This window comes from Sapajus apella, unplaced genomic scaffold (assembly GCF_009761245.1).
Source record: "Sapajus apella isolate SASKATOON/1434 unplaced genomic scaffold, GSC_monkey_1.0 scaffold114, whole genome shotgun sequence".
NCBI classification, from domain to species: Eukaryota; Metazoa; Chordata; class Mammalia; order Primates; family Cebidae; genus Sapajus; species Sapajus apella.
In genome coordinates, this window is record NW_022437054.1 from 4,466,648 (window position 1) to 4,493,476 (window position 26,829).

Here is a 26,829-nt window from a genome sequence, read left to right on the forward strand (position 1 = left end):
TCAAATCATAGTCTGTGGCTTTATTGCAGCTCTCTTTCAAAATACCATCTGTGACTGAGGAAATCCCTATCGTCCTATCAGTCTAAAGAAACGACAGGACAGCGATTAGACTTCCAAGTACTGGGAGGTTTACAGCCCCAAATAGTCCATATGCAGACTACTCATGTTTGTTTGTTTTAATTAAGACTGGTCCAAAGGCTCACATATTCACAGAAGCTAGTTTTTCAGTCCCAGGAACAAGTAAAGAGGGGCAGCCCCGTGATCCATAAAATCCAAGGGTGACGGCTGAGTTAGGACCATTTCCTGGTGACATTGAGATGGTCGAGCTGGTCCACAATGAATCTATGTGGGGGGAAGTTGGAAGTGGCGGCCGCCTTGATGGCCTCGAAGGCCTCCTTCCTGCGCACCGCGGCGTGGCCGTGCTCCTGCTCCCGGGTCATGTAGGGCATGCTCAGCCAGTAGTGGTTCTCCGCTTCGATCTCCAGGCGGCGAATCATATTCTGCTTGGCGCGCGACGACACGAACCGCGGCCGCCGGTGCTTCCCGATCCACTGACGGCCGGGAATGCGGCTGTGGCAGAGAAGCGCAGTCAGGAACATGGTGCCTGCGGAGGAGAGGGACGGGCTTTACCCACGCGAACTGCGCGGCAGGGACAGCACAGAGCAGTGGGCGCGCGCTCCGGCTCACGCCTACGGAGTTCCCGCACCGCCTCCCCTCAAGAGAAGCGGAGAGCCCAGCTAAGGCCGGCAGGTGACGAAGGAGCGTCCCAGAGCACCGAATAAGCTCAGGTACTCACCAGCCCCGTACCTCAGGAATCAGGCTCTCCGCGGCCGCCGGCAGTGGCAGAAGCGCACGCTTCTCGCGCGGTCTCCTGGCACCTAGGCGAGACTTCAGCTCTCGCGAGAGAGGACTGCGCCTGCGCAGAATCGAGGACGCGTCCGGCGCCGAGACATTCAAACTGGTGGCGGGAGGCTGTGAGGTGAGCGGTGGCGTCCACGGACGTCTGGAGCCCTTCCCCGCTGTGCTCATCATGGACCCGATCCGGAACTTCTGCGGGAAGCTGCGGTCTCTGGCCAGCACGCTAGACTGCGAGACGGCCCGGCTACAGCGAGCGCTGGACGGAGAGGAAAGTGGTGCGTGAGGCGGACGGCATGGGGTCGGTTCGTGGGGTGCGCCGCGGGCGGAGGGGCGTGGCAAGTGGGGAGGGTGTGCCCCACGGAAACCGGCTGCCACTGACTGCGTGGATGGCTGCCACCGAGGCGTGGGGCGGGTGCTGCGCGTTTCAGCGCTAGGCGTTTGGCGTTAGCGTAGCTCCCGGGCCTGTTTATGGTTTACTCCTAGGATCTCTTGTTAGTTTTCGTCCGGTGTCCAACCCCAGGGGTCTCCTGAGATTAAAATAGCACTATTATGTTGTGAAGAGAGACAGCAGCACTTAAGAATAGGAACCTGAGTTGACGGATTGAGTGCATAATACATATACTAGTTTATATGTGATATGCTTTCGTCACATACAATATGTCTGCTTGTCAATAAAATACCATGTAAACCTAAACAATTTCCCTTAGAATCCAGCCATTTGACGTTGTTCTTTACACGATAGTTTACTCATATAGTGACTTTTTTCTCACCCAAGTGGTTCACAGTTGTAGTAAAGCCTGTTTTTCCCACCTAACCGTATTACCGATATAAACACTAGTACCCAACAGTGCTGGGGGTTAAAAAAATACGTGTATATAAATAAAGCAAAATTCACCATTCACTTTTTTTTTTTGAGGTGGAGTTTCGCTCTTGTTGCTCAGGCTGGAGTGCAATGGTGCAATCTCGGCTCACTGCAACCTCCGCCTCCCGGGTTCAAGCGATTCTCTTGCCTCAGCCTCCCAAATAGCTGGGATTACAAACATGCACCACCACGCCCAGCTAATGTTTTGTATTTTTAGTAGAGACGGGGTTTCTCCATGTTGGTCAGGATGGTCTCCAACTCCTGACCTCAGGTGATCCACCCGCCTTGGCCGCCCAAACTGTTGGGATTACGGGCGTGAGCCACTGCTCCCAGCCACCATTCACCTTTTTATTAGAGGTGTTTTAAATTGCGGAAAAAGTAGTTCAGATTTTGGAATTATTTCATAAATATCATAATTGTAATGTGCTTTAAAATATTACACTCTGCAGACTACTTTTACTTTAATTATATAACGATTGATCTCCAGCCACTTGAAAATGTCTATTTCTGTGACTGTAAAATCAACATATATGCCTTGTAGGAAGTTTGAGCTATGGAAAAATAGAAGTAATTATTTTGCATCCATGGGTCAGAAGACACCACTAGTAATATTTTAGTAGCTTTTCTACCATTCTTATTTTAGAGCTTTTTTGTTTTTCTTTGATTTTGTGATAGTACTATAATGGACACAAAATTGCTTTAATATTTTTGGATGCTTTTTTCTTTTGTTTTTTTTTGAGACTGAGTTTCACTGTGTTGCTCAGGCTGGAGTACAGTGGTGCGATCTCAGCTCCCGCACCTCTACCACCCAGGTTCAAGTGATTCTCCTGCCTCAGGCTCCCAAGTAGCTAGGATTACAGGCACATGCCACCATGCCCAGCTAATTTTTGTGTTTTTAGTAGAGATAGGAGTCTCACCGTGTTGGCCAGGCTGGTCTTGAACTCCTGACCTCAAGTGATCCCCCGGCCTCCCAAAGCGCAGGGCCCAGCCTGGAGAGAGATATATATGCTCTCAGTTGCTTTCCATAAAGCTCGTGCTAATTTGTTTTCCTATAGACATAGTGACTGCATAATCTCTGCATTTTCTTCTGTGTTTACAAGGAAAAGCTGGAATAATTCTTCAATTCCTGTCCCGTATGCATTATAGAAAATATAGAATTGTGGTAATAAGAGAAAATGGTCACAATCTTGCCTTTTATGATCATAATGATGAATCATTAAATTGGTTGAATTCTAAATATCTTTGAAATATAATTCACATGCCATAAAACTCACCGTTTAAAGGATACAATTCAGTGGTTGTTAAGATACTCAGAGTTGTGCAATTATCATGACAAAAAGTTTAGATTTCATTACGCCTAAAAGAAATCCCTGTGCCCCCTTAACAGTCACTCCCTTTAGCCCCACCAACCACACCAGCCTTAGGCAATCATGAAACTACTTTCTAGCTCTATAGATTTGCCTATTCTGGACATGTCATATAAGTGGAATTGTAGACTTTGTAGTCTTGTGACTAACTTATTTCATTTAGTGTAATGTTTCAATGTTCCTCCATGTTATAATATTTTATTGCTGAGTATATTCTATTGTATGGTTCTACTATGTTTTTGTTATTCACTAGCTGATAGACATTTTGAGTTGTTTCTACTTTTTGGCTATTATGAATAATGCTGCTGTAAATATGTGTAAGTTTTTGTGTGAATGTGCTTTTAATTCTCTTGGGCATGCACTAGAGGTGGAATTGCTTGGTCATATGATTTAACTTTATGAGGACCTGCCAAATTGTTTTCCAGAGTGTCTGCACTGTTTTACCTTTGCCCTAACAGTGAATAAGGGTTGCAGTTTTTCCACATCCTCACCAATGTTTATTATTATCTTTTTTGATGTAGTTACTCTAGTAGGTATGAAGTGGAATCTCATCGTAGTTTTGATTTGCATTTCCCTAATAAAAATTGGTCAGATTTAACAGGTGGAAGGAGAAGGAGATCTTCAAAGGAGATGTGTTTTAGAAAAGAGAAATATAACCCTTTTAAAAAAAACTACCTTTAGGCCAGGTGTGGTGGCTCACGCCTGTAATCCGAGCACTTTTCCGGGCTGAGGTGGGCAGATCCCTTAAGGCCAGAAGTTTGAGACCGGCCTGGCCAACATGGCGAAATCTCATCTCAAAAATTAGCTGGGTGTGGTGGTGCACACCTGTAATCCCAGCTACTGGGGGTGGGGGTAGGGGTGCTGAGGCAGGAGAATCACTTGAACCTGAGAGGCTGTGGTTGCAGTGAGCTGAGATCGCTGCATTCTATCCTGGCCGACAGAGTGACACTCTGTTTCAAAAAGAAACAAAAAATAACTCCACTACTTTTAAATTAGCTGTGTATGGTGGTTGTATGCCTGTAGTCCCCAGCTACTTGGGAGTCTGAGATGGTAGGATCGCTTGAGTCCAGGAAGTCAAGGCTGCAGTGAGCCGTGATTGCACCACTGTACTCTAGCCTGGGTGGCAGAGTGAGACCCTGTCAAAAAAATTAAACAACAAAAAAACCCAAAACTGCTTTTACATCATATGTAACACTAACTGATTAATAACAAAAGTGACATACAGTGGGTAAAGGATGCCTTTCAGTAAGTTGTGCCAGGTCAATTGAATATCTATACGGAACATAAGAGTGGATCTTGATTCTTACCACATGCCATATACAGAAATAAATTCCAGATGGGTATAGCTCTAAATGCAAAAGTTAAAACCATAAAGCTTTAGAAGAAAACATGAGAGAGATATATCTTGTCATTGGCAAAGATTTAAAAAATAGAAACCAAAAAGTGCTTGTCATAAGGGAAAGAAATGGATAAGTAGGACTGCATTAAAATTAAGATTCGTCCTGGCACAGTGGCTCACACCTGTAATCACAAGCACTTTGGGAGGCCAAGGCAGGTTGGTCACCTGAGGTCAGAAGTTGAAGACCAGCCTGGCCAACATGGTGAAACCTCGTATCCACTAAAAGTACAAAAAAAAATTAGCTGGGTGTAGTAGGGGGTGCCTGTAATCTCAGCTACTCGAAGGCTAACACAGGAGAATCACTTGAACCCTGGAGGCAGAGGTTGCAGTGAGCCAAGATCATGCCACTGCACTCCAGCCTGGGCAACAGAGTGAGACTCCATTTCAGAAAAAAAAAAAGTTATCTTCAGATGGCCATTAGGAATGTGAAAATATATCAGTTTCATTAGTCATCAAGGAAATGCAAATTAAATTCCGATACAGTACAGTTGCATACCCACCAGGATAGCTAAAATGAAAAAGAGAAAATTACCAAGTGTTTGCAAAGATGTGGAACAATTGCACTTCTTATGCACTGCTGGTTAGAGTGCAAACTGTAACAGTCATGTTGGAAAATGGCAGTATTTACTGGAGTTGAACATATCTGTAACATATAATCCAGCACTTTTTCTAGGTCTCTAACATACAGAAATATGAATACATTGGTACCAAAGACATGTTCTAGAAAGTTCAAAGCAAGAGTATTCATAATAGTTCCAAACTAGGCACAATCCGAAGTGTTTCAACAATAGAATAGATAAATAAATTTGATATCATGCAGTGGAAATACTATACAGTAATGAACATGGATGGATTAGATTATGTATGAACTTGGAAGAATGTAACAAACAGAGCTGAGTGAAAGAAGCCAATCACAAAAAAAATACATATTATAACATAAGTCCATTAAATCAAGTTCCTAAGTGGCAAAACTACTTCATGGTATTAAAAATCAGGGTAAGGTGGCTGGTTGTACTAGCTCACGCCTCTACTCTCAGCACTTTGGGAGGCCAAGGTGGGCGGATCATGAGGTCAGGAGTTTGAGACCAGCCTGGCCAATATGGTGAAACCCTGTCTCTACTAAAAATGCAAAAATTAGCCAGGCCTAGTGGTGGGGTAGTCCCAGCTACTTGGGAGGCTGAGGCAGGAGAATCACCCGAACCCGGTAGGCGGAGGTTGCAATGAGCAGAGATTACGCCATTGCACTCCAACTTGGGCAACAAGAGCGAAACTCCATCTCAAAAAAAAAAAAAAAAAAAAAGAAAAGAAAAGAAAAATCAGGGTAGCGGTTACCCTTAGGGGGAAGGGAGAGACTCTAAGAGGGCTTCTAGAGTTCAAATAAGGCTCCATTTCTTTAGCTGAGGGCCGGTTATGCAGGTAATGATCATTTTATAAAGTTCATTAAGCTAGGATTTGTATGCTTTCAGTATGTATGTTATACAGTCATGTTACTTAATTGGGATGTGTTCTGAGCAATGTTAGGCAATTTTGTTATTGTGCGAACATCATAGAGCATATGTAACACAAATGTAGATTATATGGCCTACTACATACCTAGGCTATATGGTATAGCCTATTGCTCCTAGGCTACAAACCTGTATAGCATGCGACTATACTGACTACTCTAAGCTTATGGTAAGTATCTGAACATACAAAAAGTACAGTAAAAAATATGGTATTATCTTATGGTACCACTATCATATTTGTGATTTGCCATTGACCAAAATGTCATTATAATGTACATGATTGTATACTAAGTATTCTTTTTCTTCCTCCTTTTCCTTACATTTATTGGACTTTTTTTTTCAATATTGCTATTGAAGACTTTGAAGATTATCCAATGAGAATTTTATATGACCTTCATTCAGAAGTTCAGACTCTAAAGGTATCAATCCTACAATATTATCATTTTTCTGTGGCAAGTAATTTTTTTATCCTAAATAGATTTAGTCAGAAGTTACAGAAATTATAATGTACTTTCTTTATTCATAAAAGGATGATGTTAATATTATTCTTGATGAAGCAAGATTGGAAAGTCAAGAAAGCATTGATTTCATGAAGGCAACAAAAATACTAATGGAAAAAAATTCAGTGGATATTATGAAAATAAGGGAGTATTTCCAGAAATATGGATATAGTCCACGTGTCAAGAAAAATTCAGGTTTGAATAGTTTCATTTTATAGCATTTGTTTTAGTATTGAAGAAACAAGGCAGCATGATTAACTAAGACAACTGTAAGCTTGGCCATGGTTTTTAGCTGTAGCTCTGTCGTTATCTGATGCTTATTTGGTAAATGTTTGTTCAGCTCTCACTGTGTGGTGTGCTGGGTGCAGTGCTAATCAGGGGTGCAGTGTAAAGACAGTCCTTGCTCTCTCTTTCAAAATGCAAAATGAAAACTAGCACAATGCTAGGTGAAAGTTCTTTGGCCTATTTAAATGAAAAAGTACAAGATAAATCTTCATGACTTAGGATATGTGGTTTCTACTTAGCTCTGCCAATAAAAGCTAAGAGACCTCAAGGCATGTTATTTCATTTTTCCTCAAAATTTCAAAATTTCATATTGCCTCAGTTTCTCATCTGTAAAGTGGGAATGTCTAGTATATCTATCTCATGAGATTGTATAGGGATTAAATAAGATGAAGTTTGCTTAGACCAGTTTCTAGCATGTCAGTCAACCAAGATTAACTATTAACAGTTGTTATTATGCTCATACCTCTGAATGATTGACTTCAGTGTCTTCATTTCTTTTATTAAATTGAACAAGTGAGGCCAGGCACAGTGGCTCATACCTGTAATCCCAGCACTTTGGGAAGCTGAGGTGGGATGACCACGAGGTCAGGAGATCAAGATCATCGTGGCTAACACGGTGAAACCTCGTCTCTACCAAAAAATTAGCCGGGCATGGTGGCACGCACCTGTAGTCCCAGCTACTCTGGAGGCTGAGGCAGGAGAAACAATTGAACCCAAAAGATGGAGGTTTCAGTGAGCTGAGATGGCGCCACTGCACTCTAGCCTGGGTGACAGAGCAAGATTCCATCTCAAAAAAAAAAAAAAAAAAAAGCCTGTAATCCAGCACTTTGGGAGGCCGAGGTGGGCGGATCACGAGGTCAGGAGTTCAAGACCAGCCTGACCTACATGGTGAAACCCCATCTCTACTAATAATACAAAAATTAGCTGGGTGTGGTGGTGCATGCCTATAATCCCAGGTACTCAGGAGGCTGAGGCAGGAGAATTGCTTGAACCCAGGAGGCAGAGGTAGTGAGCTGAGATCGTGCCATTGCACTCTAGCCTGGGCAACAGAGTGAGATTCTGTCTTAAAAAAAATTTAAGCCGGGCGCGGTGGCTCACGCCTGTAATCCTAGCACTTTGGGAGGCCGAGGTGGGTGGATCACCTGAGGTCAGGAGTTCAAGACCAGCCTGACCATCATGGTGAAACCCCATCTTACATTAAAAAAAAAAAAATTTAAAAGAAAATAAATTGAACAAATATATATTGAAGATGCGTGTGGCAGGTAAGTTAAACAGTCCACGTGAGACAGGCATAGTGGCTTATGCCTGTTATCTGAGCATTGTGGGACACTGAGGCAGGAGGATCACTTGAGGCCAGGAGTTTGAGACCAGCCTTGGCTACATAATGAGACTCTGTCTGTGTAAATTTTTTTTTTTTTTTACAAAATTAATTGGGCCCGGTGGTGTACACTTGGAGTCCTAGCTATTTTGGAAGCTGAGACAGAAAGGATACCTTAAGCCCAGGAGTTCAAGGCTGCACCGAGCTACTATCACACCACTGCACTCCAGCCTACATGACAGAGCGAGACCCTGTCTCAATAAATAAAATACATACATACATACCTACATACAAACAACCCACACCACCCCTACCCCCCACATGGTGTCACAGAATTCTGTTGATTTTGGCATGAAAGAGCCACAGATTCAAGCACTTGTACCACCAGTTATTAAATGTGTGACCTTGAGTAATTTCTCTAAGTTGCTTTTTCCATACTTATAAGATGGGGATAATAATATCTCCCTATGGAGTAGTGATAATGATGATTTATTAATCTCATAAATGATAGCCCTGTAATAAATACATCAGTAGGTTTTTGGCAACTCTTGTACTATTTCTCAAAATTTACAGAAAGCATAATGCCAAAACAACTCGGTGAATCAGAAGCTATTCCAAGGACCAAAAACTATGAAATCAAAGTATAAAACTAAAGATTTAAATTCAAGACTTTTTTTTTTTTTTTTTTTTTTAAATTCAAGACTTTTAAAACAAAACAAACAAGAAAGTAGCCGGCCGGGTGCAGTCGCTCACGCCTGTAATAGCAGCAAGTACAGGGAGGCCAAGGTGGGTGGATCACCTGAGATCAGGAGTTTGAAACCATCCTGGCCAACATGGTGAAACCCTGTCACTACTAAAAATACAAAAATTAGCTAGGTATGATGGTGCGTGCCTGGAATCCCAGCTACTTGGAAGGCACAGACAGGAGAATCGCTTGAACCCGGCGGTGGAGGTTGCCGTGAGTGGAGATCCCATCGCTGCACTCCAGCCTAGGTGACAGAGCACGACTCCATCTCAAAAAAAAAAAAAAGTAATAGCCTATTAGTGGTTGAGAAACTGTATATCTTTGAAATGCTCTTCTATTAGTTTTCTCAACTAGGTGAGATATAGGTGTTCCAGACTGACTTAGGATAAAATCTTACCTTTGTATAAGAGTCTTTGCTTTTTAGCTTAGGCATCTGCAAGTTATGAATCTAAAATCATATTATACTTGGTGTTAAATCTAGAACACAGTTGATTCCATACTGTCATTAAATTTTAAAATATAGTTTCAGGCCAGGTGCAGTGGCTCATGCCTGTAATCCTAACACTTTGGGAGGCCCAGGCGAGCAGATCACTTGAGCCTAGGAGTTCAAGACTAGCCTGGGCAACATGGTGAAACTCTGTTTCTACAAAAAGTACAAAAAAAAATTTACTAGCTGCCTGGGAGGCTCAGGTAGGAGGATCACATGATCCCAGTGTTGTGGGTGTGACTACTTGGGGCTAGTGTAAAGGAATTTCCCAAGATAGTTGTAGGTAGAGAAAGGCAGATTTATTAGGGAACGTAGGGAAATACATTGCAAGGTTGCAATGGGCGGTACAGCAGAGAAGGGGCCATCTACAAAGAGGCAGAGGCTGAAGGGAAATTTTATAGGGTCATGCTGGAGGCAGGCTAGGAACAGAACAAGGTTGTGGCCAGGCGTGGTGGTGCACATGTGTAATCCCAGCACTTTGGGAGGCCGAGGTGGGCAGATCACTTAAGCTCAGGAGTTCTAGACCAGCCTGGGCAACATGGTGAAACCACATCTCTACCCAAAATACGAAAACTTAGCTGGGCTTGGTGATGCGTGCCTGTAGTCCCAGCTTCAGAGGTTGAGGCTGCAGTGAGCCAAGATTGCCACTGCACTCCAGCCTGAGGGACAGAGTGACACCCTGACTCAAAAAAAAAAGAACAAGGTTGTTGTGCCTGCAGGTTGTTTGATTAGCCTTTTCTCAGAACAGTTGTTCATTGTTCTCCCCAACCTGGGGCACTCCCCCATTGTTGCTTACTTATCTGTGATTGTGCCACTGCACTCCAGCCTGGGCAACTCAAACAAACAAACAAACAAACAAAGCAACAGAAAATATATTCTGATGATCACTAAAGTCTGAGCAAAAAAAAAAGAAGGAAAGAAAATATTAAGAAAAATTAGTAAATCACATTGAGGATGTAAGGAAATTGGACTTTTATTTGTGGATATTAATTTTTCATCTTGTAACACTTTAACTTGCTTTCTTTCTCTAATGTATAATCACAATGGGATATGGGTGCGCAAGAGAGACATGTCAGAACTTTATTAAAGGGACAATTGAAATAACATTTCAGCTGAGCATGGTAGCTCGTGCCTGAAATCCCATCACTTTGAGGGGCCGAGGCAGGAGGGTCACTTGAACCCAGGAGTTTGACTCCAGCGTGGGCAACATGATGAGACCCCATCTCCACACACACACACACACACACACAAATTAAAAATTAGCCGAGCATGGTAGCACAGCCAATTATCCCAGGGGCTGAGATGGGACGATTACTTGAGACCAGGGGGTCGAGGCTGCCAGGAGCTGTGATCATACCTTTGTACTCCAGCCTGGGTGGCGGAACTTTGGTTCATTTGGGAAATTTCAGATAAGCTATTTTCTGTTGTTTTTGTAAACATGAAATTTTCTATTTTGGTGTTTGACTAGAATATTCTGATTTTTCCTCCTAGTGCACGAACAAGAAGCCATTAACTCTGACACAGAGTTATCTAATTGTGAAAATTTTCAGGAGCCTGATGTGAACAATGATGAGAACACGTCTGATCCTCCTGTAGCAAGCAGTTGTATTTCTGAGAAGTCTCCACGTAGTCCACAACTTTCAGATTTCGGACTTGAGCGGTACATAGTATCCCAAGTTCTACCAAACCTTCCGCAGTCAGTGAACAACTATAAGGAAGAGCCTGTAATTTTAACTCCACCTACCAAACAGTCACTAGTAAAAGTACTAAAAACTCCAAAATGTGAACTAAAAATGGATGATTTTGAGTGTGTAACTCCTAAATTAGAACACTTTGGTATCTCTGAATATACTATGTGTTTAAATGAAGATTACACAATGGGACTTAAAAATGTGAGGAATAATAAAAGGTAAGCATCTCTGTTAAAAGGCAAATTTTATCTAGTGTTCTAAATCTTTTGTATTGGGCTTTTTCCAGAAGAAATATGTTTTAGACAACATTTTTTCTTTAAAAAGTTTTCAGATACTTATTTTATTTCAGTAGGTTTTAGGGGAACAGGTGGTGTTTGGTTACATCAGTAAGTTCTTTAGTGGTGACATTTTCAGGTTCTTTATATTGCAAACCTTGAATCACCAATACTATCAGTAAAGTGTGAGCTGTTGGTTTCTTTAGGTGAGAGACTAGAGAAGCAGTGATAAGGGCCTGAAAAAAGATGGTATGGAACATAACTCACCAAATTGATTACCATGAGTAATCAACAAGTCCCAGTGGATGTAACTAGCCAGAGATTTTCCTCTCATTTAAGTGGGAAAGTTAGACAGTTCCCCTCTGATTCAGCTGACCCCTGTCCCGGGATGGGAAGGAAGGACGACATTGAGAATAATACCAAGTTACTGCTAGATCCAGGATTCCACCAAAACTTCCATCCAGTTACACCAAGTTTGGTCTTATGCTATCTTTTTGATGGATTACATGAAGCACTAAAATAAGTTGGTGTGAATGAGAGAAGTGCAATAACTATGGAGGGAAAGCAGTCATTGACACCTTTACTTTTCAAGAAATCATTGACGGACCAGGACAAAGTTACGAGAATGGAAATGGCATCAATACTTCCTCACTACTGTGATTTGCTAATAGGGATGGTAATTGGGTCTAGTGACAAGGTCCAATCCAACAGCATTCAGATCCAGAAGCGATTCCATGGGATGATGGTGGCGCTTTGCAGAGCACCTGATGGTGAAGGTGCAAATCTGCTGGTTGCTTATAACGCTGGACCTGCTATAGATTGGATCAACAGCCAATCCTGGGTTGGAGAGCTTGTCTTTGCATTTCTATTCAAAAAATTTGAAACACTGGGGAAAGAGCTATTAGACCAGGTTAAGCTTGTTGCTGCTGGAGCTCGGATGACTGTAGTCTTCACAATACAAGCTTATCTGGAGCAGTGCATGGATGGATCACCCGTGATACCCTCAGTTCTTTCAGATATAGTAGAGATTGAGAAAAGAATTACCGGCGCAAAAAACAAAATGGGAGATCTATTCAAGCTTGCTGGAGCAAGCTTGCGTCACCCTATAATGTTGAAAATCTTTCCATGAATGTTTTCTGAACCTTGCTACTGAGACTAATTATTGGATCAAAAGAACCAATCTACATTTATAGGGTTCAATGCCCCCAACGCAATACCAGGATCAAGCCTCTCATTGCCACTCTTACAAATGGCAGCAGAGAGATGCATTAAAAGGGGAGATGCAGGAGGCCAGATGGATGGTCACACCGTCGCCGTATTAAGTCGTTATGGAGTTAGCGACTATGATTGAACATCTATTGAAAAAAAGAGAAAAAGATGGTATTTGTAGGGATAGAGAAGAGGGGATAAAATTAAAGGAGCAAAATTAGTAAGAACTTGTGATTGATTTGCCATGGAGACTTGGGGAAAGAGGATGATCTAGGATAAACCCCAAGTTTCTGTTTTGTTGCTTGGGTTGATGTTAGAACAAGAAAAGAATACCTGGAGTGTGGGGGGATAGGTGGTGCATTTACATGTTGATTGTGACATTGTTAGTGCCTCTTCATGCTTAGGCATTTTAATCAGTTTAAAAGTTCAGTGAAGGATTAAGTGCTAGATTAGATTTGGGAGTCATTAGCATGGAAATGGTAATTAAAACCATAGGAGTTATAATGGGGTGGGCGCGGTGGCTCACACCTGTAATCACAACACTTTTGGAGGCTGAGGCAGGCAGATCACAAGGTCAGGAGTTCCAGACCAGCCTGGCCAATATGGTGAAACCATCTCTAATAAAAATGCAAAAATTAGCCAGGCCTGGTGGCAGGCGCCTATAGTCCCAGCTATTCAGTAAGCTGAGGTAGCAGAATTGCTTGAACCTGAGAGGTGGAGGTTGCAGTAAGCGGAGATAGAGCAACTGCACTCCAGGCTGGGCAACAGAGTGAGACTTGGTCTCAAAAAATAAAGTTACAATGTTACAATGAAAATACCACTTACCAAGGTCGCCAAGCAGTATCTAAAGATAAATACTTATTAAATACTGTTACTATTAACAAAGGAAAATAAACATTCATGTCAAAGAGTCAGAAAAAAAAAAACCCCACAACTCTGAGGGAAAGAAACACTAAAGATAAAATTTTAATCCAAACGATTTTTTTTCTTTTTTTTTGGGCTGGAGTACGGTGGCGTGATCTCAGCTCACTGCAACCTGCACCACCCGGGTTCAAACTCTTCTGTCCCAGCCTCCCTAGTAGATGGGACTACAGGCATGTGCCACCACGCCCAGCTAATTTTTGTATTTTTAGTAGAGATGGGGTTTGACCATGTTGTCAAGATGGTCTTGATCTCTTGACCTCGTGATCCACCCACCTTGGCCTCCCAGAGTGCTGGGATTACAGGTGTGAGCACCCGGCCTGACGTCATTCTTGATGCTCTGGCCAGTGTAATGAGATAGGAAATAAGTATTTCTGTGTTGCACTTCTAGCCATTTTGTACCAAAGCAAGTCAAGAAAATCACATGGAAAAACTTGTAGAAGTATTAAAATTCAAGAAAGAGGCTGATAGAAGATATTTATTTTATATAGTTACATAAGGCAACTATTTCTTTCTTTATAAATTTATTTTTAGAGACAGGTTCTCAGTCTGTCACCCAGGTTGGAGTGCAGAGGCATGGTCGTAGCTCACTGCAGCTTCGACTTCCTGGACTCAATCGGTCCTCCTACCTCCGCTTCCCAAGTAGATGGGACTACAGATGTACACCACCGTTCCTGCCTAATTTTTAAAAAATAATTTTCTGTAGAGACAGGGTCTTACTATGTTGCCCAGGCTAGTTTCTAAGTCCTGGCCTCAAGTGATCCTGAAACTATTTTTGAAGTAAAGATGATTCAGTAAATTATACAGGAACATTTAACTGTTTGGAAAAAAATCAAGTAGTCTCTACCTCAAGTCAACATAAAATATAGATGGATCAAAAAGAAAAATATTTAGTTAAATAATTTACAAAGTAAAAGAAAATATAGACAAATCCATTTAAATAGTGAAAGAGTATACTGCAACTGCCAATATGTTTGTAATTATAAGAAACTTGTAAATTAATTGACATGATTAGACAGCTTAACAATATTTGTTTCTTCAGAAATACGGACGGGCACATGAGTCAGGCACAGTGGTTTGTGCCTTAGTCCCATCTGCTTGGGAGGCTGAGGTGGGAGAATCACATGAGCTCAGGAGTTTGAAACCAGTCTGAGCAACATAGCTAGATTCCACCTCTAAAAAGATAAAATAAATAGAATGGAACATGAAACATAAAAGGGTAAAAAATAAACCAAGAAAATAGTTGCATTGAGGGCTATTACACACATGCTGATAAGAAACCACGAATACACCAAAAGCTACCTAGGCAATGGACAGGAATTGATATGACTAATAATTATTTTAAAAACAGTTTTGTCTATTAAAAAAGTACAAAGCATATTTATTTTAACTGTTAGAAGAGTAAAGTGAAACGTGTGTTCATGTATCATTGTTGGGAATGTTTCATGGAAAGAGTTGATTCTTAAATGTTTAAAATCTTTTACCTAGTCATTTTACCTCTAGGAAAACTTGACAAACACTTTGGCACAGTAGTATTTATTACAGCCTTATTTTAAATGGGGAAAATTGGAAAAAACCAAAATATCTACAGTAGAAAGTATTTAAATTATGGTGTGACACTGAAGTCAGAAATCATACTAAAGAATATGGATAGATTTGATCACATACAAAATTTAAACCACTGTATCATAAAATATTTGACCAATGACAAAGCAGAAGTTTTGCAACCTGATAAAATACATGTGCATATATATGTTATATATATATACATAATATGTTTTAAAAACCCATATACACTAATAAGTGAAAGACATCCCGATTTTTAAAACAAGCAAAGACATGAATTAAGAAAAGAAGAGGCCAGGTGCATTGGCTCACACCTCTAATTCCAGCATTTTGGGAGGCCGAGGTGGGTGGATCACTTGAAGTCAGGAGTTTGAGACCAGCCTGGCCAACATAGTGAAACCCTGTCTCTACCAGAAAATACAAAAATTAGCCAGGTGCAGTGGTACACGCCTGTGGTTTCAGCTACTGGGGAGGCTTAGATGGAAGAAAATCTTGAACCCGGAAGGTGGAGGTTGCAATGAGCCAAGATTGCACCACTGCACTCCAGCTGGGGGGACAGAGCGATACTCTGTCTCAGAAAAAATGTTTACACAATATGTTAAAGGCAGCATGGGTCATTATGTTTAAATTCAAAACTGGAAACTTACAAGTGAAAATCAATCCTGAACTGTCTTGTATTCAGTGATATTGTCTTTATAACTGTTTTACAGACATCTACATAATTGGCTAGGACAATGATAATCAGATGACAGGATCATTTTAGTCTTTAAAAAAAATGGCAAGTTTTTAATCTATTTATGTATACTGGTTGTAAAATTCCACTTTAGGATTTTGAAGCCACGAGCTACAATAAGTTCCTTTTTTGAACTAATACATAGAACTTAGTGGTCCTTAACCTTTTTGTACCATGGATATATGTTAGAACAAATAAAAGAATTTGTTTCATGGGACTTCTGTGCCATAAAGCACAACTGAATGTTTGCCTAAACTTGATATTTAGCAGTTAAATTTTTTCCCAGAGATTGAATGTTAACTTTTTTAACCTTGTAATTTCCCTATGAATCACACCAGTAAGGAGAACGCAGATACAGAATCGAGGCCCAATGATAATGTTTTTACCACTCCTGGCCCTACCATCCAGCAGTTGGGAAAAAGTGGTAAGTATGCGAAATCAAGTTACTTCTCAGGAACATTTTTCCCAAACTATCTTTGTACAAAATTGATTTCATCATCTTAGACATTCTGATAGTTTTCTTCATCTGTTTCATTCCTAACACTGGATTATATTAAGTACCATTTCATTCAGCATGATTTTGTCCATGAGAAAGAAAATCTGTTTTTCTTTTCTTTTTTTTGAGATGGAGTTACGCTCTTATTACCCAGGCTGGAGTGTGCAATGGCAGGATCTTATCTCACTGCAACATCCGCCTTCCAAGTTCAAGCGATTCTCCTGCCACAGCCTCTGGAGTAGCTGGGATTACAGGCGCAAGCCACCATATTCAGCTAATTTTGTATTTTTAGTGGACATGGGGTTTCTTCATGTTGATAGGGCTGGTCTTGAACTCCCAACCTCAGGTGATCCGCCCGCCTCAGCCTCCCAAAGAGCTGGGATTGCAGGTGTGAGCCACTGTACCCTGCCTGATGTGTTTTTAATACTCTGAATCATACTCAATATTTGTCAACTTGTTGTTTTTAACATTTTAATTTAAAACATGTATTCATTCACCAGTCTTTTGATGTAGAGCCACAGTACTTTTTTCTTTTAGTTTAATTTAAACCTATTGATTAGAGTTGTACATTATCTTTCTTATGTAAAACATGCACAGAATACATCAGCTGCCATTTTAAATTTTGCTTTCCTTTGAATAGCTCAGTAACTTAGAGAAAATTTTCATACAGTGTTTTCATATTTGTCACAGCAAACATGAAAACGTTGTTCATGAAAAAGCAAGATTAAAAAATCCTAGAGTTTTATTATTTTGTTTTGTTTTGTTTTCTTTGAGACAGGGTTTCAGTCTGTTGCCCAGGCTGGAGCATAGTGGCACGATCTTGGCTCGCTGCAGCCTCAATTTCCCAGGCTTAGGCAGTCCTCTCAAGTAGCTAGGACTACAGGCACATACCACCCAGCTGATTTTCATGTTTTTTGTATAGATGGGGTTTTGCCATCTTGCCCAGGCTGGTCACAAACTCCTCAGCTCAAGAGATCTACCTGCCTCCGCCTCCCAAAGTGCTGGGATTACAGGCATGTGCCATCATGCCCAGCCTATGATTTTTTTAAAATAATATTTTATAATTGGCTGATCTGTACCAAATTTATTGGAAATATTTAAAAACAGCTTGTTTTTTTTTTTTTTTTTTTTTTTTTTTTTTGGGACGGAGTTTCGCTCTTGTTACCCAGGCTGGAGTGCAATGGCGCGATCTCGGCTCACCGCAACCTCCGCCTCCTGGGTTCAGGCAATTCTCCTGCCTCAGCCTCCTGAGTAGCTGGGATTACAGGCACACGCCACCATGCCCAGCTAATTTTTTTTGTATTTTTAGTAGAGACGGGGTTTCACCATGTTGACCAGGATGGTCTCGATCTCTTGACCTCGTGATCCACCCGCCTCGGCCTCCCAAAGTGCTGGGATTACAGGCTTGAGCCACCGCGCCCGGCCAAAACAGCTTGTTTTTATCAGGTCTTTTAAAAATCTTGGACATATTTTTTTTTAATTTTCCTATCAATTTCACCAATATGTGGTTACGTTATTTAATGAGTATTAATAGCATAAACAGGTTTAAAAATATATCACTCATAGTAAGCTTATAGCTCAGTTTATAAGAACATGATTGTATTAAGGGGTAGCTGATTTTTTAAGAAAAAGAAATTGGAGTATTATCTTGCACCATACTCAAAAGGGCAACGTGATGAGACCTCGTCTCTACAAAAAAATTAAAAAATTAGCCAGGTGTGGTGGCTCATGTCTGTAGTCTCAGCTACTCAGGAGGCTGAGGTGGGAGGATCGCTTGAGCCCAGGAGGTTAAGGCTGCAGTGGACCATGTTTGTGCCACTGCACGCCATCCTGGGTGGCAGCAAGACACTGTCTCAAAAAAAAATTTTTTTTTTAATTAGAGACGAGTCTCTATGTCACCCAGGCTGACTTGTTTCAAACTCCTGAGCTCAAGTGATCCTCCTGCCTCAGCCTCCCAAAGTGCTAGGATTATAGATATGAGCCACTACACCTGGCAAAAAAAAAAAAAAAACTTTTTAGAATAATATTACTTTTCTCTTAGTTTCTCAATTTTTTCTCCTAAAATTTCTGTAAAATATATTTTAGAATGTATCATTCTGTCTCCTCAGTTTCTTAACTTCTCATGCATATTTTTCCTTCCTTTCTCTATTCTGCTTTGTGCCTTAGTTAGATCTTTCTTCCAGTTTAGTGTTTCTCTACTTACAGTGAGTGTAAATTATTTAAATCTATCAGTTGAATTTTTACTCCAGTAACATTTTTTGCTTGATAAGCTTATTTTTTTCAAATGTATGAGGCACCAAAACAAAGCATGGGTGCATAAAGTTGACAGCCTGGAAGAGCTGTACGATCTATCTGCCTTTTTTTTTTTTTTTTTTTTTTTTTTGAGGTGGGGTTTTGCCCTACTGTGCAGGCTAGAGTGCAGTGGTGTAGTCATAGTTCACTGCAACCTCGAACTCCTGGGCTGAAGTGATCCTCCTACCTTGGACTCTTGAGTAGCTGAGATTGCACATGCAGGCCACTACACCCCACTTCTCTGAATATTTTAAACACATACATATGAAAGACTCTTTAAGGTGTTGATTCTCTTGTTTATTGGGCTGATTCTCTGTCCTGGTGGTTTGTTTCCTCATATGCTTTTAGGTTTTTTGTTTGTCTTTTTTTTAAAGATGGGGTTTCACCATGATGGCCAGGCTGGTCTTGAACTCCTGACCTCAGGTGATCCACCCACCTTGGCCTCCCAAAGTGCTAGGATTACAGGCGTGAGCCACTGTGCCCAGCCTGTTTGTCTTTTTAATTTTGAGACAGAGTCTCACTCTGTCACCCACGCGGCAGTGCAGTGACACAATCACAGCTCACTGCAGCCTCTGCCTCCTGGGCTCAAGTGATACTCTCACCTTGGCCTCCCAAAGTGCTGGGATTATAGGCGTGAGCCACCACGCCTAGGCTATGCTTTTAATTTTTTTTTTTTTTTTTTTTTTTTGGGACGGAGTTTCGCTCGTTACCCAGACTGGAGTGCAATGGCGCGATCTCGGCTCACCGCAACCTCCGCCTGCTGGGTTCAGGCAATTCTCCTGCCTCAGCTTCCTGAGTAGCTGGGATTACAGGCGCGCGCCACCATGCCCAGCTAATGTTTTGTATTTTTAGTAGAGACGGGGTTTCACCGTGTTGACCAGGATGGTCTCGATCTCTTGACCTCGTGATCCACCCGCCTCGGCCTCCCAAAGTGCTGGGATTACAGGCTTGAGCCACCGCGCCCGGCTATGCTTTTAATTTTTAACTGTGAACTCATTTTCCAGAGAAGTTGTTTTCAGTTGAGGTCTGTGTGCCCTGGATTGTGAGGTAGTCTCTGTGGAGCTGTTTCATGCTGGCCCCTGCCAAGGCCACATGGGTCTTGCCAACTGTAGACAACTTTTTTTAGATGAACGACTTGCCGCAGACCTGTGCCAGATACATAGGGTGAGCTCAGAACCTATAACTCTATAATGTATGGACTTGATGTTGTGATTTTTAAATACTCTCCCGAAACTCCACCTTTAGTCTAGCTTGCTTTTGTTCTGTTCCCCTGCCCAGTGCCAGTGAGCAGATCTGAATATTTTTGTCCCTGGTTCATAGACCCTATAGTTCTTCCAGGCTCTCAGCTTTATGCATCATGCTCCATTTCCAATCCCCATGTGTTCAGAGGCTGAACTTTAACCCCTCTCTGTGCTTATCTTAAAATCCCAGGTATTTAGGTATATGCTTGGAAATAGCAAATTAGGTAGATGTTAACATTTTGCTGTATTTACTTCAGATCTTTTTTTTTTAATAAAAGAAAACATGCATAAAGGTAAATCCCAGTCCATTATTCTCCTTCCTTTCTCCTCCAAAAGCAATGATTTTCCCAATGTATAGTTCCATTGTTTTACAGGAGAGACATTCAATTCATATTATTTTGCCACTACTTTTTTCACTCAACAGTGTGTTTTTTATATTTTTCATGTAAATTCACTTTTTTGTTGAGACAGGGTCTGGCTCTGTCATCCAGGCTAGGGTACAGTGGCACAATCTCAGCTCACTGCAACCTCCGCCTCCCAGGCTCAACCAATCCTCCCACCTCAGCCCCCCAAGTAGCAGGGACTACAGGTGTACACCACCATGCCCAGCTAATTTTTGTATTTTTTTGGTAGAGGGTTTTCATCATGTTGCCCAAGCTGGTATCAAACTCTTGGACTTAATCTATCTGCCCACCTCAGCCTCCCAAAGCACTTCATCCTTTTAAATTGATAATAGTATTCTGTTGTATATATAAGCCATATTCATTTGCTGATTAAGAGGTAGTATTTTTATTTTTTATTATTACAGGCAGTGCTCTAAGGAAATTTTCCCTTGTGTGTATGAGTGTTTCTCATATCAAGGAGTGCCAGGTCAGAGGGCATGTACATTTTTACTTATTCTAGAAAATGCTGAATAGTCATCTAAGAGTGGCTGTTAAGATTTATCTTCTCACTAGTGGTGTTGAGTTCCTGTTTCTCCATCTTTTCCAGCACTTGATGATTTTTAGACTTAAAATATTTTGCCAATTAAATTGTTTTTCTAACATATTTACCTTTTCTCTTTGATTTTTTTTTTTTTTTTTTTTTTCCAGAGATGGGGTTTCTCCATGTTGGCCAGGCTGGTCTCAAACTCCTGTCCTCAGGTAATCTGCCCACCTCGGCCTCCCAAAGTGCTGGGATTACAGGGGTGAGCCACTGCGCCCGGCCCTCTTTGATGTTTTTTAAGGTTGCCTTAATGATACTGTGTGTTCTAGATAGCAAATGTCTATATATGCATGGGTCTCTCTTGTTCTTATCTTTAATATTTCCATCGCTGGTTAATGTTACACTGTTTTTAACTACTGTAACTTTAGAGTAAGTCCTGCCATCTTGGAAGGCAAGTGACCTGCTCTCCCTCTTCCTCCTCCTCCTTCAGAAGTTTGATAATTTTCTCCATAAGAGTTTTACACCATTTAAATAGATATCTTTGTAGATATCTTGTCTTTGTTGCTACTGTGAAAAGTAACTTCTTTCAAACTATATATGTAATAGTTTGTTGCTTTTATGTTTATTATATAACACAACTCTTTGTTGTTGTGTATTACTCTTGCATCTTTGCTGAACTTTATTAGTGCTAATGATAATTACATATGTGAACTAGGGTTTTTTTCCTATCCAGTTCACACTATCGTTATAATATTTTTGTGACTATTTTGTGTGTCTTTTAGATGCCGAGTTGACAGATTCTCCTTTGGTACCTACATTGTGTACTCCTGGTTTGAAAATTCCATCTACGAAGAACAGCATAGCTTTGGTAACTTTCCTTAAAATTAAGCCACAATCTTTCTCCTAAAGACTCAGATACACTACTGCTTGCGGGCTCAAAGAGTGTTTAAAAGACATAGACGAATCCAGCTTTTAGGAATGTATTTACAGTTCATTTCTGGAGGGTAACTTGGCAGTAAAATCAATTGCCCTAAAAATATTTTTCATACTCTTAAACCATGTCTCAGTATTTTTTCTAAGGCAAATTGGGACAAAGATTTAAAACAAGTTATAGAGTAAGGAACAGCATTATTTGTAGGCACAAAATATGGGAAACAGTATAAATACTGAATGATATGGAAGAGCTAAAACACAGCAAGGCATATCCATAAGATCAGGTGTTATATATACTGTCATATGTTTTGAAAAACAGATAAGCGCATATAAAAAGAATGTTTTCAAAAAATATTAATCATAAGGAAAATGTGTATGTACACACACATACACACACATATATACACACATATTTTAAGGAAAAAGTGGATAGAAATAGCAAACGGTATCTCTGGGTGATAGAATTATGGTGATTTTGTGCTTGTTTTCCCTAAATTTTACCAACGAATAAATTTAACCAGATTTCATTAAATCAAAACCTTATCTGTCTTTAGTCAGTATGGTCACTTAACCAATGCTATAGAAAACCAGTACTGTATTGAGGTGTATCCTATAGAAGTTTCTATAATGATGGAAATGTTTTATAATTTGCACTGTCCAATATGGTGGCCACTAATCACATATTAGTGAGCACCGAAAATGCAGCTGGTATATCTGAGGAACTAATATTTAATTCTTTAATTTTAATTAACTTAAAATCTAAAGAACCCCATGTGGCTGTGGCTACTATATTCAACAGTGCAGCTGTGGATGAACATAGGGCTGTGTTATCAATTGAAGTATGAGGTTATCTGCCTGTTACTACCTGCCATTTACAATTAATCTACTCCTTATGTTTCTGTTCATGTGGAAGGTACTCTACTGAGGTAACACTGTATCCTCTCTTTCTATTAACTCCGACCGGAGAGAGCTGGAGCGACTTATCCAGTTGGCTGATTTAGCATGAATAATCTGCATACTTAAACTTACCACTGATCTGCTTTCTTCCTCTTGGGAGGGCATGTGGTAACACTTGTTCATTCATGCTGTGACTTTTGTCTGACCACACCTACTGTTGCCTGAGATGGGGTGGGTGTATCCATCTAAATCTGGGGTTAATTCTATTTAGTTACGACATTAAGCTTTTTTTTTTTTTTTTTTTTTTGTCACCCAGGCTGGAGTACAGTGGTGTGATCTCAGCTCACTGCAACCTCTGTCTCCTGGGTTTGAGCGATTCTCCTGCCTTAGCCTCCCGAGTAGCTGGGATTATAGGTGCGCACCCGCCACCACACACAGCTAATTTTTTTGTATTTTTAGTAGAGATGGGGTTTCACCATGTTGGCCAGGCTGGTCTTGAACTCCTGACCTTCTGATCCACCCACCTCGGCCTCCCAAAGTGCTGGGATTACAGGCATGAGCCACCACACCCAGCTGACATTAAGCTTTACCTCAGCCTTTGTTAATAATGAAGATGGTATTTTGTCCTCTATATGCCATTTGTTCTTGATTTTGTTTAGATCTTGGTCAGAGAAGATGGGGTAGATGGGGGCCTACTTAGAGACCACAATAGAACTAACAAATGATTAACCATTTTTATTTACTACATTATATTATATTACCATAATTTAATGGTTTTTTTTATTCAATAGGTATCCACAAATTACCCATTACCAAAAACAAATTGTTCATCAAACGATTTGGAAGTTAAAGATTGTACTTCGTTGGTTTTAAATTCAGACACATGCTTTGAGAATTTAACAGATCTCTCTTCACCTACGATTTCTTCTTATGAGAATCTTCTCAGAACACCTACACCTCCAGAAGTAACTAAAATTCCAGAAGATATTCTCCAGGTTATTTTTCCAGGCTATTTTTTTTTTTCTGATATTCTTTCAAAGTGAAGTACTTAAAGACCTGAAACTGCATATAAACTGTCTTATTTATCATTGGGCTAATGCGCTAATTTTGGTGATGAGAAAATCTAAATTCTAGGCTGTCAGGACCTTATTTTCTAATACTTGTTCAACTGTGGCTTCCTTACTGATCATGGTTCCTTCCATTAGAAGTGTTGCTGGCAAAGTCAGTAAAGTCATTTATTTACACTACGATTTCCCAGAGCCAGGGTATCATGAATTTATGATGCTGTATTTTTACTGTACATTTTCTATGCTTAGATATACAAGTACCACTGTGTAGCAAGTGCCTACACTATTGAGGACAGTTACATGCTGTTCAGGTTTGTAGCCTAGGAGCAATAGGCTATACCATATGCCTAGGTGCGTAGTAGGGTATACTGTCTAGGCTTATGTAAGTACTGTGGTGTTCACACACAGTGAAATCGTAATGATGCATTTCTCAAGTTGTATCCCCATTGTTAAGTGATGCATGACTGTATCTGATTCTTTAGTATTTAACAGCAGTTACCATTAGCCTACTAATGACTTATAACAACTGCCAATTCTAAATAACCAGTCTGATTCTTTGACAGTCCCTTTCCTCTTAACAGAAGTTAGTGTTTGGCAATTATTACTTACACATGTGGAATTCTTAATAACCATTCTAGAAATCTTGATGCCCTATGGAGACCCATGAGAAGGATAAATCACTTAGTGAAGTCCCCAAATGCCACTAGAACTGACTTATGCTGGGATATCAGTGAAGTACTTCTTATCCTCTTTTCTGCTTCTCTGGAAGTTATAATAAATTGTGTGAAGGAGCATCTTCTGTCTTTATGCAAATTACAGTTTCCACTTCCCAATGGGTGCTTCATCTCCTATTTCTATGTAAAAGGAAGGAAACCTTATATTTAATATATCACCTCTTTATACATGAAAAATTATAGCTGATACTTCAGGGTCTCCTTTCATAATCTTTACAATTGATGACCTTTTGTTTGAGCATTTGTTTCACGTCTTTCCTTTGTATAATTTCCCTAACATCTTTGTAAAGGCTTAATTTGCTCTCAGGGATATATTACTACTTGTTTTCACTGACTTCAGTCAGAATACATTTTAGGGTTTAAAAATCAGTCCTTCACATGCAAGTTAAATTTCTAATATCTCCATCTTTTCATTGCTGTTAGCATGTCTTTTTTTTTTTTTTTTTTTTGAGACCAAGTCTTGCTCGGTCTCCCAGGCTGGAGTGCAGTGGCGTGATCTCAGCTCACTGCAACCTCTGCCTCCCGGCTGAAGTCATTCTTGTGCCTCAGCCTCCTGAGTAGCTGGGATTACAGGTGTGTGGCACTATGCCCAGTTAATTTTTGTATTTTTAGTAGAGACAGGGTTTCACCATGTTGGCCAGGCTGGTCTGAAACTCCTAACCGCAGGTAATCTCCCTTCCTTGGCCTCCCAAAGTGCCGGGATTACAGGTGTGAGCCACTGCACTCGGCCCATAGCTTTTTTTGAACATTTTATCATTGTGTAACTTCTTCCAAATTTAGGTTATGTTGTTCATGTGACTTGATAAAAAGGAATTTGCTTTTCTTTTTTTTTCAGCTTTTATCAAAGTACAACTCAAATGTAGCTACTCCAATAGAAATTAAAGCAATGCCACCCAGCAAAAGGTTCCTTAAACATGGACAGAACATCCGAGATGCTAGCAACAAAGAAAACTGGTGAGTATGTCACCTTTGTAAAGAAAATTCCTGTTTGGCTGGGCACGGTGGCTCACGCCTGTAATCTCAACACTTTGGGAGGCCGAGGCAGGTGGATCATTTGAGGCCAGGAGTTCAACACCAGCCTGATCAACATGGAGAAACCTCGACTCTACTAAAAATACAAAAATTAGCTGGGTGTGGTGGTGCATGTCTGTTATCCCAGCTACTCCGGAGGCTGAGGCAGGAGAATCGCTTAAACTCAGGAGGTGGAGGTTGCGGTGAGCCAGGATCACAACATTGCACTCCAGCCTGGGCAACAAGAGCAAAACTTTGTCTGGAAAAAAAAAAGAAAAAAAAAAAAAAAAAAAAAAAAGTTTTTGTTATTTTTGAAGGACATTTAAAAATTAACATTTGAATGTTAGTAAAAAATTTTGTTTAATTGACATTTGCTAGATTAATAGGGTGTCTCTATCTTTTGATATAGAACTTGAGATCACTGAATCACAGACTCCCGAAGTTTAATGATATCAGTGGAAATCTATCATCAATTATTATTATTTTTATTTATTTATTTGTTTGAGACGGAGTCTCGCTCTGTCGTCTGGATGGAGTGCAGTGGCGCGATCTTGGCTCACTGTAACATCCAACTCCCTGGTTCAGGCAATTCTCCTGGCTCAGCTTCCTAAGTAGCTGGGATTACAGCACATGCTACCATGCCCAGCTAATTTTTGTATTTTCATTAGAGATGGGGTTTCACCATGTCGGCCAGGATGGTCTCCATTTCCTGACCTCATGATTCCCCCGCCTAGGCCTCCCAAAGTGCTGGGATTACAGGTATGAGCCACCGAACTCGGCCCAATTATTTTATAAGTGTAAAATATATAGCCACGGTATTATGTCATTTGTCTTAATGGCTTTTAATTATATTAAATTGATATTTTTTATTTGTATCTGTTGCAGAAATTCTAGTGGATGCATCCATTACAGACACTGAACAGAATGAGATGAAAGCAGAGCTGGACCGATTTTGTCATTCACATTCCCCTGCCTCTTTCCCTCTTTTGAAAATTGACCCATTTTAGCCGGGTGCGGTGGCTCACCACTGAAATCCCAGCACTTGGGAGGCCAAGGCGGGTGGATCACAAGGTCAGAAGTTTGAGACCAGCCTGGCCAACATGGTGAAACCCCATCTCTACTAAAAATACAAAAAATTAGCCAGGTGTGCTGTCGGGTACCTGTAATCCCAGCTACTTGGGAAGCTGAGGCAAGAGAATTGCTTGACCCTGGAGCTGGAGGTTGCAGTGAGCCGAGACTGTGTCATTGCAATCCAGCCTGGGTGACAGAGTGCAACTCCATCTCAAAAAAAAAGAAAAAAAAATTGACCCATTATAGAGGAACATGGACATTGACATCATAATATTGTTTTTATGAAGTTTTGATAAGGTTTAGTCTTGTTGACAAGTAGTCCTGTCATTCACTCTTTAATTATTATTGTTTCATTGATATTAAATTACCCTGGTTAATCAACAGAATGGTTTAAGTAGTACCAGGAAGTGGGACAAATAATTTAAAAAATGTAAAGGCATGC

The 26,829-nt window shown here is 40.7% G+C and overlaps 2 protein-coding genes across 2 annotated transcripts; one reads left to right on the forward strand and one right to left on the reverse strand.

Annotated features, from left to right (window-relative positions):
- MRPL57 (mitochondrial ribosomal protein L57) lies at positions 1–915 on the reverse strand. The gene is made up of 2 exons (XM_032260114.1): positions 797–915; positions 1–604 (listed from the first exon to the last, which is right to left on the reverse strand). Exon 2 carries the CDS (start codon positions 597–599, stop codon positions 291–293), a length of 309 nt encoding a protein of 102 aa, XP_032116005.1. The 5' UTR covers positions 600–604; positions 797–915; the 3' UTR covers positions 1–290.
- SKA3 (spindle and kinetochore associated complex subunit 3) lies at positions 832–26,363 on the forward strand. The gene is made up of 9 exons (XM_032260113.1): positions 832–1,133; positions 6,349–6,410; positions 6,521–6,686; positions 10,818–11,235; positions 16,060–16,145; positions 21,457–21,542; positions 23,296–23,499; positions 25,141–25,259; positions 26,202–26,363. Coding segments are annotated over exons 1-9 (1,245 nt in total). The 5' UTR covers positions 832–1,030; the 3' UTR covers positions 26,203–26,363.
- The last annotated feature ends 466 nt before the right edge of the window (positions 26,364–26,829 follow it).

Bases quoted from the DNA above. Each gene is read 5' to 3' on its own strand.
- MRPL57 (XM_032260114.1), bottom strand. From the start codon at position 599: ATGTTCCTGACTGCGCTTCTCTGCCACAGCCGCATTCCCGGCCGTCAG.
- SKA3 (XM_032260113.1), top strand. From the start codon at position 1,031: ATGGACCCGATCCGGAACTTCTGCGGGAAGCTGCGGTCTCTGGCCAGC. The intron at 1,134-6,348 runs GTGCGTGAGGCG...TTGCTATTGAAG, and splicing joins GCTGGACGGAGAGGAAAGTG to ACTTTGAAGATTATCCAATG. The intron at 21,543-23,295 runs GTAACTTTCCTT...TTTATTCAATAG, and splicing joins CGAAGAACAGCATAGCTTTG to GTATCCACAAATTACCCATT.